Here is a 14,617-nt window from a genome sequence, read left to right on the forward strand (position 1 = left end):
TGCACAGGGTGTCTGCCTGCGGGGCTGAAGGCCTGGGTGTCAGAGGGCAAAGAGGGGGCAGGACGTATCCTCCTGAACTCGCCCGTGAGGCCGCGACCCAAGCCCCGACGGGACCACACCTCCACCGCCTCTCGGGCCCTCCAGACCTGGAAGATGTACCTTCTGCGCAACTGGAAGGTTCACAAATGAAACCCAGAGAGGGAGAAAAGATCATTAAAGTGATAATGGAAGGCGTCCTCAACGCAGTGTAGTAAGGACTCATTGCCCTGGTTCAGCGCAAAGGAAAGGTTTATCCCACAATCTGCGAGTTTGTACGTGCGTTTGGGAGTTCTTGGAAACCGCTCCTCTTGCGCAAAGGACTGCATTTGGCAGTTGATTTGAGGTCACTTGGAGGATTCGGTCCGGCCCCAGAGGCTGGCTTAGTTGCTGTACAGGGTCCTGCCCAAACCCTATTGGTCGGATGAATGGGATTTGGCTCGCTCCGGGGGGTGTCCGTTGATTGGTTGGTTCGCTGGTTGACGGACAGTTGCTCCAGCCACTCAGAAAGCCTTTCTCCACGGAGCCCCTAGACACGGTAAATGTGCCATTGGGCTACCCCCAGGTTTGACTTGACGCGGTCACCCGCAGCTGTTTTATTTATTTATTGTTTCATCATCAGGGATGGGATTTAGAATAATCTAAAATGCTGTTTCTTATTAATGAAGGGGAAGTTATATGTCAGACCCATCAACATTTAGTCACGATGAAATGATTAATGGGTTTGTGACCTTTCAATCTCCAAATTAATTTGACGAACCCTGAATACGTGTCAAGTTTGCTGGGTGTGAACAGAGATTTGTCATGATTTAGGCTACTAGTAAGGTTCACCAACGGCATATACTAACTATGAATGAGGCTTCTAGTAAGGTTCAGTAAATATATTGTTACTATGAATAAGGCTTCTTGTAAGGTTCAGTAAAGTTATGTTTAGTAACATTGCCCATTTTCTTGCTGTTAAAAAACGCACATAGGATAGCAAAAGGACTCAAAGCATTAGTGATGGAATGTGTATGAATTAGGTATTTTGAAATGGCTTCAGTTTGAGGGAAATGGTTGATCATGTTTTACTGTAAGATTAAAACAGATACTGTAAGATTATATTCGGCAGCTTTTGGTCCAGGTAGACGGGCTTTTAAGTTGTTTCTTTACTTTATATCGTTGACATGATCTCTAAAAAGTAATATATAATTTAAATAATATATAATAAATATATAAGAAAATGTAAGTCATCGCAGAGCTGATCAATGATCGGTGATGTTACTTATTTTCGCCCAGCTAGCGGGAAAAGGCCTGATGAGATTCAAATTTGGAAGAAACTTCTGTGTGTGCCGTTAAATGTTCCCCATTAAAACAAATGGGGTTTACGCCTATCTTAAATTTGACAATTAAGAAGGCTTCCCAAAATCTTCAAATGTTGAGAATGATTAAAGGTCATGTCAACATCAGTTAAGGGTTAAATTTTTCGATTTTTTTTATTTTTATCTCCCAGTCTAAATCTCTTGTCTGTCATAGGCTGAGTTGTAGCATTAGCATGACAGCTATGTGAAGCTAACATAGCATAACTAAAGTTATGATAGCTTATGTTGGCAGAATTTTTTTTTAACCTGAAATAAAGCTGATATCCAATATTAAGTTAAAGTTTAGCATATTATTGTATATGGAAAGCGGTTTAACTTTTAAACCTATTTCCTTCCCATATGTAGGCTTGTGCTTAGTTAAGTGTGAATCGATTGTAATGTCATATAAAGGTACTTTTAAATACATTTAATAATTATATTGTTTCCATTTTATAGTGGCTTAACAATTTGATTTATATTTGAGTCCAGTTTAGTCTGTTGTAAATGTATATATTTTTATCCAGGGTCACTGATAGACAGACAGGAAATCATCCCTGAGCCTAACATATAGATGGAGCTCAGACTCAATGTGGCTGTAGAGTTGTATATACACATAAGGTGTTTAGTTTATCTTTTAAAGAGTTTTCTTTAAAATGCTCAATGTTTTATGTTTTTCGTAGACAATCCTCGGGTAGTCTGATACTTTTAAACAAGACGTCTGGATGTAGAGCTTAGCTATTCAAGACTTGATACCATTTTGTTGCATGCATTCTTTTCTTTAAATGGAGGTATTCAGATGATGTATTATTTCAACGCCAAGTATAGTTTTTAGCCTTTATCTCTAACTTGTGAATGATACCCTTCTTAAGTGTGTTGAAACTTTGTTAAAACTGAGAAACATGTGTGTAGGATTATTTATCGAATGACACGCCCTGGTTGGCTGTTGTGTGTGTGTGTGTGTGTGTGTATGTGTGTGTGTTTTTTGGGCGTGTCTGAAGTCTCAAAGTGTTTTAAACTGTTTTCTTAATTTATTTGCGTAGATGTGAGGGAAATCCCTCCTCTGCGTTTACACTAAAATGTAATATTTGTTCAGTGGTGTAAATAATAATTTTTACTTAAGTGTTGGCTGTAGTGGTTACATTTCTGGTGTTATATTCTTCAGGAAAATGTCCTGCAGTTGTCTACCTGTGTCTTTGTAAATGTAGGAAGATTAGGGAGACACATTTGGATGGAAGTGTATAAGTCTTTGTGTTGTCGTGTATATTTTTTTAAAAGTGTATTTGGTCGTTGTGTTGTCCAACGTGCTTCATATTGTGACCTGCAGGCTGTACGTCTTCACGTTTCTATTTACTTGAATTATTTAAATGATTGATTATCAGCCAATGTTGTCATACCTGTAAAGAGAGAGTTCACATTAAATACAACTATTGTCGTAGTCATTATTGTTTCGTTGCTGAATGCAGACTTAATTTGTTTTCATAAATGTCGGATCACTCTGCAGGTTTTAAAACTGATTTCCAATAAGCACTTTCGGATTGCATTAACAGATAGTTTCAAAAAATACATTTAATCATATTTATTTTATACCCACAACTTTACAACTATCACTTAACTCTCATCACAATTATAGTAGAGTACTACTGCAATTGAAGTCTGCAACATAGACTCGGTTTCTGCAAAAATGCACAGAAGGTTTGTCGTTGAAGTCATTGGTGCAGGATTTGTATTCACCATTGGTCTGATTCTGAAAGAAATTCAACTTTTGGGGGAAACAGGGTTGACAATGTAGACCACAATTTTTTGGGTTTCTTATATTTGAAAGTATAAATCTATTCATCAATCAATGTTTAAAGGTAAAATGATCTAAGATGGATGAAATGTTAGTTTGGATCCAACTCATACAGAACAAACTAATTTAGAATCATATGTTAAATTTAAATCTTAAATATGTTAAATCTAAATCTTATATCTAAATCTTATTTCTAAATGTAAATCCTGAATGTAAATGCTTTATCTGAGCTAAATCGTATATATAAATCCTAAATCCTAAATTGGAATCCATATTTTCAATCAAATTCTTCCATCTAAATCCTAAATCCATACCGATATGCTAATTCTCAAAGATATCCACCTTATTCCGCCACGCCCCTTTTTACATGCGTTTGTCTTCCGCTTTGTGTTGAAACTTCCGGTCGGCTAGTTACAGCTAGATAGCTACATTGAAATACCCGGTGAATTAAAGGTTTGGTAAGGGATTTGGGAAACGCCAGCAGATTCTGAAAATACACAACTCAAATGGTCCCACCCCCTCTCCTTCAACGCTGACTCTGACTCCACCCATTCCAAAACATGGACGCGCAATCATGCATGAACGAACACCGATGCGCGAGAGAGAGCCATTAGCTAGTTAGCTAGCTCCAGTAGCTACCGCAGGATAACAACAAACAGAAGCTTGCTCTGGGTCACAAGCTTTGAGTATGTGCACAAAGGGGTCACGCGCTTGGAGCGGGGGAGGGGGAGTGCAGTACGACCGTTTGATTGACGTACTTACTGTCCAATGCCACTCTGTGGGTCTGGAAATCATTGGCTGGATTTTTTCAAGCCCTGCCCGTTCCACAGATGATTGATTTGTTTAATTTTCATGTCAGTACTTCTAACTCAGTGGCTGTAAGTGGGTTATGATAAGGATTTCAAGTAATTTTGCAAAAATGGCCAAAATAGAGAATTCCATACCCAACCTTTAAGATGGAGAGGCTAACGTGGGTAGAGACCAAAAAAATGTCAAAAGTTTGGATGGAGGGATTGTACTTCGTCACCCGAGGTTAATGAACTCCACCGAGTGGGTGGATGACATGTGGTGGTGGCCTCAGGTGTCATATGGGGATATTTTTTATTATTTAGTGTTAGCTGTCGATGGGTCAGCCATGAAAAATGTCAAGAGCACCCAGGCGTATCAATATTTACATAGTGGAAAGGTCGGTCGTGTTTTGCATTCCAAAAACGAGAAGGAGGAATATCTCTTTGAAAGCTGCAGTCAAACCCAGTCAGTCCAGCACACCAAGACTAAGAGCATTCTGTTTCAGAGACATGCTTCCTTTTGTTTCAGACGAGAATAATGAAGGTCGCCTGTTGCTCTGTGAGCGTTAGGCCTATATATGCAGTTATGCAAATGATTATTTTATACTACTTAACTACTTGTGCATATTTTAACTACTATTTGTACATATTATTGGCTATTGTTTTTAATGTAATTAGTTTTTAGTATTATGTCAAAGCATTAACTCAATCATTAAAGGATTTAGCAAATGCCTCGTGTGAAGTTTATTTTATTGACCCTCAAAGACATCACGTTTGTGTATAAAAATACAGGTATAAGTTAAAGTTTGGTAAAGATTTGTAAAAATGAACAATAGAAACAACATTTTAACCATTTGACCATAGCAACTGATTGAACATCTTATTCCTCATCTTCTTGTACAATGTCCCCACGAAGATAGACCTTCAGACTCTCAGAATCTTGTCAAATAATGCTGGTCATCTTGACTAAAATTGCTAATGTATTGTGCCACTGATAACGGGCAGAGTTGCTCAACCGGAACATAGATCACAAAACGGAACCAATATGGCGCCCCCCTTGTTTAAGCGCAGAATAAGGTGGATACTAATTGGTGACTATGGTGTGTATCTATATGGTGTGTAACTAACTATGGTGTGTAACTAACTATGGTGTGTGCGTATCTATATGGTGTATACTTATGGTGTGTGCGTGTATATATATGTATAAGGTTTTTATCTGTCGTTTGTGTGTGCATTGTGGCATCCCGCCCCGTAAACCTCGGCCCGGACCAGCCCGAGGGTTGGTCCTGGATGGCCGATACCACCGTCACCCACAGGCCGGCGACGGAGAGCACCGACTGAACCCCAATCAGCTTGATTGGGGGACACCTGGCCGAAAGCCGAGGAGCCATTATATAAGGAGCACGAGGACTGACATTTGGAAAGACCAGGAAGGGGACCGAGAGAGAAGGAAGCGCTCGGGTCTGCGAGCGGCTAGAGGCTCACGGAGGCCCTAGAGACTGCGACTTTAATGGATTGCCTTAAGTTGTATGCAATAGATGCCGTGTACGGCTATTTCCTCACTAACAAGCGTCATTTGTACCTCGAACCTGGCTCATTGGAGGAGCGGGTTGCCACAGCATATGGTTTGTATCTATATGTTGTGTGTATCAATATTGTGTGTAAATCTATATGTGTATATCTGTGGTGTGTGCGTGCATATGGTGTGAATCTATATGGTGTATTGTGTGTGTGTGTGTGTGTGTGTGTTTTAACGTGTGTGGTCTCTCTGGTCTCTTTGATGAAAGCTTCCTTCTCACGCAAACACACACACACACACTCGCGCACACAGTAAGGTGAATTGAATGAAGACTTTTTTTGTTTCGAAGTTTGAATCTAAATCAGTCAAATCAGACTCATCCCTTTAATTAAAATGAAGGAGTTCATTTAAGATCAAACACAGAGCTGAAATAGCCTCTCACTGTTACCAAGAAGACCACAGGGGGCCGAACCTGCATTGAGTTTTACTAATTACCTGCCGCAGCTCGCCTGACATGACTTATAATGTGTGAAGGAAATCTGGGATTGTGGTGGTTTAATTCTCATTTGATATTTGGACCATGAGTAAACTGTTCCTTCCTTCAAAGGTCTTTCATGGATATTTAACTGCAGTTCTGTGAGTATCCAAACCTAACCATGAAGAAGAACTGCAAACTGTAAGTCATTAATTTCTCATTACTCTTGGGCACATTGATGTATTTTGGCTTCCTGGTGTAGTAAGGATGTTTTATTGGTTCATGGGTTACTTAGGTGTTTGGTTTATGTTGGTTTTAATGATTTGTTAAAATGGTTACCGTCTCCAAGTTATTGTTGTAAGCTGGAGTAATGGGTTGGGATCTGATATCTTCAGTCTTCTTTCATTCTACTCTCCTGAGCTCTGCATCTTCATCACATGAGTGTTGCTTTACTGATGAGGGTGTGGTCTGAGTGAGCAGAGGTGCATACTGGGAAACAGAGCTGTCTGAAGTCTACAGGTCTGTAGACACGCCCCCTCAGGGGAAACCGAGTGTTTGAGAAACTGTCGTGACGTCAGTTACATGGACTGGAATGTTCTGAAAGATGGAGACAGGGATTGAGAAGGAGAAACACCAGGGGGAGATGAGGGGGCTCCTCATCTCAACGACTAAAACACAACGTCAGTCTGACACAGAGAACCATGTAACACATTCAACAGTCCCCTCCAGGCATCGTGACTCCCCAGGAACAGTTTCATTTCCAAGAAGGTCTTATTTGGGGCCATCCCCATATGGATCCTGCTCCTCAAGAGCCACCCCCCTCCACTGGGTGGTCTTCTGAACAGATGACCTCCTTCCTGTCCTCAGGCTGACTAAAGCTGCACCGTTTGCATCTGTGAAGGCCCCTCATTCAGGAAACCACTGGACTACAAAGACATGACTTCAGAGACGTTGAATAAACCTGTACACATTTTGGAGACGCCAAGCATAATCCATCACCAATGTGGGACGCCACTGAAGAATGTACATAATTTACGTCTCTGGAGACATTGGTTGTTCTGTTATGGGTGCCCTGGCAGGAGAGCTGGGGGTGGATGATGGAATGTTATTTGGCATGAGGTTTTTACCCTGCATGATTGTTTGGCCTTTTATGGCTCAGTGGTGTGTGTGTGTGTGTTTGGGTTTGACATGAGATGGAAGATTTTTGAGCATCGCTAGGGTTCTACTGTGTGTGTGTCTCCGACACACACCTGGCATGGGGTTCTACGTGTGTTTGGTTCCACCTGGCATGGGGAGCTATGTGCCTGTCCTTGGTTCTATGTGTGTGTGTCCGGCTTGCTTTGACAGTGATAATGTTCATACGGGGGTCTGTGTGATTGGCTTGGGATATTGGCATGGTCAACTAAATCATACCTGATGGACGGCCACACGTTTACTTAAGGGCCTCCAGTAGACATGAAGAGCCCTGAGCGACGCTCCAGAGCGATATCCAACACACAGGAAGGAAGGAAGGAAGGAAGGAAGGAGAGTACCCAACTCGAGTCTAAAAGGATGCAAGCGGCGTGTTCAGATCAGTGACTTCAAACTAGGACTACACCAATCAGGATCAATGGAGGATGGACACCAAAAGGAATTCCACAAGGAGAGTCTGACGTTGGAAAGGGATCTAAATAGATATTCAAGATGACCTTCAGACCTGTAATGAGACGGCTTTTCCTACCTGGCTGGATTGATGGAGAGCCCTGTGGATCTTGTCTTGCTTTCAGTTGCACATCTTCTCAGGCTGTACTGTATTTGTTTCGGACAGGACTAGCTGAACGATTGGTTCCCTTAAATCAGAACCAATCCGGGAACTCCAGCTAGTGCGCTCTTCGAGCTGAAGTTGTGCTCTTCAGCTGAGGAGGTAAGGAAACCTTCACTGGGGCTTCAAGGTGGAAAGAGGAGAATGTTTCATAGTGTTCCATGGTACTCTGATGAAGACCGTTGTTGTGTTCCACTGGCTGAGAGGAAGAACCCACACATCTTCATCTTGGCCTTTCTCCTCTGAGAATCCTGGCGCCATCTTGAAGGATATTCCAGCTCATGTAACTGATGTCACGACAGATTCTCAAACACTTGGTTTCTCCTGAGGGGCGTGTCTAAAGAACTGAAGACTTCAGACGGCACTGTATCCCAGCATGCATCTCTGCTCACTCAGACCACACCCCCATGAGTAGGATGCAACACTCTAGTGATGGAGATGTAGAGTTTTATAAGTTTACCGCTCCGAGGGAGCAGACTAAGGTGGTTAGAACACAATGGAATGTCAAGTGTGTAAATCTTTAAACCATGAACGTGGTTGGATATTTCAGGAATTGGGCTTCTTTTTATCATGGGCAGTCCTTTCACTCAGATGCCCACTTCTCACTGGAGCTGTAGATGTGTTGGCATGATTTGCTGTTGGTGATGAGGCGGTCAGGGTGACGTAGCAGGGCTAGGGTCGGCTCTCTGTGAGCTCAACGTTTAGATTTGCTCTGTATGGTTTGTACCCTGAATAATCTAGATAATTGTAAAATTTAGACATGTTTGGTATTGAATGATTCCAGGATTTTAGGTTTAAAGTTGTTGTGGGACGTACATGGTAGTTTGGTTCTTCGTATGGTTTTGAGTGATATAACTTGTACACACTGGGTGCATAATAATATAAAGGTACACTGAATAGTAATGACCAACAGCAACAAACAGATCTCCTCAAGGTAAGTCTGTTGGCTGTGTTTTAATGAAGACCATCGCTGGACTACAGGATCTTCCTCCGTTCAGCTCAAGGTGAGGCGCTGGTTCTGTTTTTTCTTTGGTTGGTTCCGGCCGGAATGTTCGGATTCCAGTCGGACGGTTTGTACTTCCCGCCGTGGAAGGTTCTGAGTGCGGTCACTTGATTTAGTCCCAATGGTTAGCATAGAACGTTGTCTTGACAACCATAAGAAACCACCTGGCAGTTGGGAATCTGGTGGAACGTTCTGTATTGTATTTGCGTAACCTCGAGCCGTTGCCAACGGAAACAATTTTTCAGTCGGTTTCCATAGGGAATTGTTGCCCCCTATCTTAAACAACTTAAGTTTGATATTAAATACATACTGACAATAACGTCGTACAATATGTTGATCATTTCCGATGGTTGCACCGTACTTTTAACCACGTTGACGGGACTCTTGCTGCGTACAAAACGGCGTTCTACTTGCGGCCCCATTTTTGACATCAGTGAAGGCTGAAAATCATTTCAAGGTGGAAGACAATTTGACATTTCTTCAACGGAACCCAGCACCTGAATATGGCTGAGTAAATTTTATTTAATATCGATACTGCTTAGTGTTCTTTGTTACTTCAGCTTTTGTAAGTTCTAAATATCTGCTGTCATTAATTGCCACAGAAGTTAAACCCTACCCAATGGAATGACGTTAAACAACGACTTTGGTGCAGAGTTAGCAACTGGATAATATCAAAGCTAAAATAATGTCCGTCATTCCCACATGTTACAGTAGAAGGTACTCTATAACTGTACAAGGTTAAAAAGGTAACATGTAGTTTGTCCCAAGGTATCTGCCTCCTCACCCAGAGCAAGACCTCCACCTCCTAACCCAGAACCAGACCTCCACCTCCTGTCAGAAGTCCTCCAGAACAGGTCAGTGCTCTGGTGTGTGAGTAGAGTCTTCTCAGGTCAGTTTCAATGCATGGCCTGAACCACTTATTTAAACTTGTGGACTGCTCTGTCTTCATTCCCAAAAACGGGATGCTCATCTCTGGTCTCAAGTCTTTTCTAGCCTTGAGTTATAAAATAATAGTTCAATTAATTGTAACTCTGTTTCGGATGAGTCAATTAAGTTTATTGTTGGGCAAATGCTGATTTAAACCTGCTGCTGTAGCTGAAATGCGAGGCGGAGAGGCTGGGGTCCGGAGGCTTGTGGTGCCAGGGTGGACCGGAGACTGAGGCTGGAGACCAGGGGCCCACAGCACCGGAACAGAGGGTAACCATTACCAAGCTCATCTGAAACACTAAAATCCACGGTAGTTTAGGTCTGGTTTTGATCATCTTATGACTTTAAATCTGTGCCAAGCTGTGATTTGAATTAATTAATGCGGGGGTTATGTAAGAGTCATATGAGCCATTATTGTTCCTAGTGCTGCTACGACTGTAGTGGATTAATTGCTGAACGCGACAAACTGCAGACGTTGTCTAATTTAAGTGTTTCAAATATGTTTAAATTTGTCTTCCATTTTACAAGTAGACATCAGATGCAGGAGGTGGGGGTGTGTTGCGTCCCCAGGTGATTTACTGCTGAGACCAACTGTGTTTGTAACCAGACCAGGAATCCATGGCTGAAGGAGCTGATGGAGGAGCCGTGCTGAAGGAACTGGCTGGTGGAGGAGCTGGTGGAGGCTCTGCCTGGTGAAGGACCTGCCTGGTGAAGGACGTCTGTCGTTGGGTAGATGGAGCTTGACTCTTAAGTGATCATCACACTCGCTGCCACTTCTCGTAGAATACTGCTACCACACACTACCGGCGTTTGTACCATAAATACCAGACGACTACATCTGTTTTACCACATGTTGAAGCAAGACTTCCGCTGTTTGTTCCAGACCAGGACTTTGTCAGGAGAGCTGATGGAGGAGCTGAGACGCTGGAGGACGACTAGGAATTGACCAACAAGGATTCCTCGTAAGTTTGTATTTACTTACATGGTTGACTATAAGGGCAAAATACAGCTGTTACTTTGACATGCGTTAACCAACTACCGCTTTGTTTTCTTACTAGAACGTGTTTCTGGAGCGGAGGCGAGCTGGTAGGGGAGCCGTGAATCTGGAGGATGAACATCACTCTACCATCAAGGATTGTAAGTTGGTATTAACCTAACAACAAAGTGGAAATAAAGGGCTTAAAAATAAGACAAACTACATGTTTGTTACCAGATGTTGGGGCCAGACTCGCGCTGTTTGTTCCAGACCAGGACTCTGGCTGAGGAGAGCTGATGGAGGAGCCAAGACTCTGGAGGACGACATCACTCCACCAACCAGGATCCTCGTAAGTTTGCCTAAAATAAACAGAGTTGACTTGTTGTAACGCAGGATTAGTTTGTCCAGTACAAGTTACGGCATACTATTGCGGTTGTTTACCAGACAAACTACAGCTGCTACTTTGTTACGCGGCTTTAGAGCCCAACTACTCCTGTGTTTGTTACCTTACATTAGAGACAAAATGCTACTGTGTTTGTTACCTGATATTAGAGCCCAACTACTCCTGTGTTTGTTACCTTACATTAGAGACAAATTACGTTTGTAACCAGACCAGGAATCTGGGGGATTGATGGAGAAGCCGTACATCTGGATGGCAAATCCTGAGGACCACCAGGACGCTACCATCAAGGATTCCTCATAAGTTTGCATTATCTGGACATAGTGGACCAGGTAGGGGGCTGGGGGTTCAACTCTCAAACCAATGGTGCCGGGTTCAAGTCCTCAGAATACAGTGATGCGTCCTTGAGCAAGGCGCCCTAAAGCCTGCCTGGTCCTTAATGATGTTTCTTTGGTTCAGATAATGTTGAATCTCTTGAATATTGAACCTAATCATGTCCTTGTTTGGTCAGGGGCAGACACACCTGAGCTGAACCCGCCCTGATCCTGACATCCTGCTGGTCCCGTCTCCTCAGTTCATCTGAGCCTCGTCCTCCAGAAAACCTGCTGAGCTCAGCAGTCTGAGGCTGATGGATCAATGACCTCCAGTGGGAGTCTTCTTCTTGACCCCACATGTAACCGTGTGCTTCCACACACCTTTCCCTCAAGTCTGTCACTAACCTCACTACTTCACTACTCTCTACTGCTTCCTCTTTTCTTCCTTCTCTGTGGTTCAAACCTTTACACTGAAGGCGCGTCTTCCTGCCCTCAGAGGGTTTAGCGTTAGGGTTGAGAGTCAGGGTTTAGAGTCAGGGACAGAGCTGGTCAGGGAGGACTGCTTTTACACAAACCTCTTCACTTGCTTTCGGAATGGTGGTGACATTTTGAAAAGATTCATTTGGGAAAATGTTTTCCTCTGCTTTTCTTTACAAAATTGTATTAAACTTCTGTCAAGTGTTTTTGTTCATATTAAAATCCCACATTGACTTCTACATGTTTGGTACGGTTCATTTAATTGTCCTTTAACTTGGTTAATGTCAAGCTAAACTCCTGCAATACATTTATTATACATGATTGTTATTCAGCAATGCTCACATAATCCATTTTGTAAAAGTATGAAACCTCCATATTACTACTAAATTCAAGCCTATTCATGTATTTAACAATGTACAAACTGTCCCGCAGGCCATTCTTTGCTACAACACGTTCAATCAACGGACCCTTCTCACATCAATGTACTATAGCTACGTTGGTTCAAACGGAAAATGTAGTTTGGTGTGAGACTGTTGTCCAGCAAAGGGAGCTGTCATACACCTTAATTATACAGGAATGTCTGTGTATTTACATTTTTAAATGTTCATGTGCTGGTCTAGGTCTGCAAATAAATCTTTCTCCAGCAACAGGATTGGTCAAAACATATGAAGTGAAAGAAATAAAAGCCCAGTTCACCAGATCTGAGGTCAGCTGCGGTCAGATTTTGGATCATGAATGTATTGAGTGAACGACGTCTGAGCTAAATATTAACCACCTGGGGTCTCATTTATAACCGTTGCATACGCAGAAAACGGGGCTGAAATTGGCGTACCTGACTTTCCACGCCAAGGTTGTGATCTATAAAAAACCAACTTGACGGGAAAATGTGCACAGCCCTAAGCAAACTCTGACCCATGCGTACGCATGGTTTGGAGGAAAAGGAGAATTTGCGACACAGATGGTGTGGTGGTGAACTGAAGTCAGACCGAAGAATTGTAGAGTGAGAAGAACGATTATGTTTTATCATCGCCCTTCATAAATGTAATTTCAACCCGTATCATGCGTTAAATCTATGTAATCAGAATAATTTAAGTCAACTGCGTTATTTCTCAGTTATAACTCCAGAAACATCTCCTTTAGAATAGAAAAATAAAATAAAAAATCTCTATATTTAATCCCGTCACTCCATACTGTCCACTGACGACGCGACTGCATGGAATAAAGCATCCGTCCAACATGTGTCAATAACATAATATTTTTATGTGACACTGTAAGCACATCAAATGTCAATTAAATCCCAAGTGTGGAAAACCAAGCCACACTCACACAATTTTCATGACAAATCAGGCATTAAAAAGGGGTTATGTTCAAGAACAATTTACGTGGATGATTACAAACTGATTATCCAAGGTGTTCTCGGTCAGTCTTATTACCGTAACCCTATAAATGCAGAGGTGAGAGCCGTGGTTAATGCTGCACCATATGGCACTTCTGGCGGACCATGCAAATGACAGGATTCGGAGGGAGATGGTCTTTAGGGACCATAACGATTTATTGGTAGGCTACATCAAAATATGTAACTTTATGTCAGACCACTTCTTTTTAATTCTGGGACTGTGCGCTCCTTGCTACTGACAGAGTTCACTGCTGCAGCAACATGTTGCCACTCACTCTGCTTTTTGTTGTTGGCGATCCCAATCCCGTGACCGCCGAACAAAACTACTTTTCGGGCCTCCATCTCACCCACAAGTGTCTCCACTTCAACCTCCGTGAAATTTCGCTTTTTTGCTTTTCTCAGTACTTCTGCCATTGTTTCCGACAAGACCTAATACTTGCATCTGAGTCTGTTTTATATGCAGATCGAATTCATGAGGTCATTTGCATTGACCATTTATGGTTAAAAAGGGGCGTGTACAGGGCGGAACGTGAAGCTGATTCAGCTGCGCACACTTGTAGGCAGTCTGTGATTTATAAAGAAAAGATTGCGTACGGTGTGCGTACGCAGGGTTTTATAAATCTCAATAGTTTTTGGCGCACGCAAAACTTGGCTTTTGGGCGTACGTATACTTTTAGTAGCGATCCCACGCACAGTTTTATAAATGAGACCCCTGGAACTTGGTTTCCTGGAGCTCGGAGGACGGCAGGACGCGTGTTTACCTGGTCGATTAGGCCCTGAACCCAGACATCCTAATCACAGACCATGTGTTTAATTAGCCCCCAATATAATTTTTGGGTTAAAAAAATAAATAAAAGTAAAAATATTTATAAGTACTAGCCTAGTCTAGATAGTCCTTCTGGCAAGATAATAAACAGTTTAAAAACATAACCTTTTTACCATCTCAAGTGAATTAACCTATCCCAGTCAGATGTGTGTGTGTTAAGTATGTCTCACTTGTATTAATTTTACTCTGAAATAACTTGAATTAGATAATGATTAGCCAGTGACGTCAGTGGTGGTGGCAATTGGAATCACGTGACAGCACTTGGACGTTGGATGTCCACAAGCCGCAGCGAGACATTATAGGATATTTTGGGAGTGGCACCACGTGCATTTAGCAGGAAATGCCTGCACGGACAGCAGTTCCCGCTATTTGACATCTTCACATCGCTCTGGCGAAATGGCGAATTGGCTGTAATATACGACGTGCGGTCGCAGTTTCAGCTGGGGTAACTTTTTCAAGCTGAAAACAGTTGAAAAAATGACATGAAAATTGCAGTGCATTTTGGAGGGGTGTTTATTTGCTAAATCTGGAAAAAAAAATCGACCTAATT

The 14,617-nt window shown here is 42.3% G+C and overlaps 1 protein-coding gene and 1 long non-coding RNA gene across 6 annotated transcripts in view; both read left to right on the forward strand.

Moving 5' to 3' along the window:
- Window positions 1-4,358, forward strand: part of plce1 (phospholipase C, epsilon 1) — a 74,022-nt gene extending 69,664 nt beyond the window's left edge. For all 4 annotated transcript variants that reach the window (XM_056577760.1, XM_056577762.1, XM_056577763.1 and 1 more), the window contains one exon: window positions 8-4,358. In XM_056577760.1, coding sequence (XP_056433735.1) covers window positions 8-189 — 182 coding nt within the window. In that variant the 3' untranslated portion in view covers window positions 190-4,358. The remainder of the gene's footprint in view (window positions 1-7) is intronic.
- Window positions 4,359-5,179: 821 nt separating this feature from the next.
- On the forward strand, window positions 5,180-12,274 carry LOC130371980 (uncharacterized). Of its 2 annotated transcripts, none has more exons than XR_008893290.1 (9): window positions 5,180-5,578; window positions 6,080-9,605; window positions 9,847-9,948; window positions 10,286-10,407; window positions 10,562-10,640; window positions 10,737-10,815; window positions 10,892-11,003; window positions 11,243-11,386; window positions 11,566-12,274. It is a non-coding gene; the product is annotated as an uncharacterized LOC130371980 (long non-coding RNA). The 2 variants fall into 2 exon arrangements; XR_008893289.1 differs by having other exon boundaries at window positions 11,266-11,386.
- Window positions 12,275-14,617: the final 2,343 nt, after the last annotated feature.

Source organism: Gadus chalcogrammus, chromosome 18 (assembly GCF_026213295.1).
Source record: "Gadus chalcogrammus isolate NIFS_2021 chromosome 18, NIFS_Gcha_1.0, whole genome shotgun sequence".
Classification (NCBI taxonomy): domain Eukaryota; kingdom Metazoa; phylum Chordata; class Actinopteri; order Gadiformes; family Gadidae; genus Gadus; species Gadus chalcogrammus.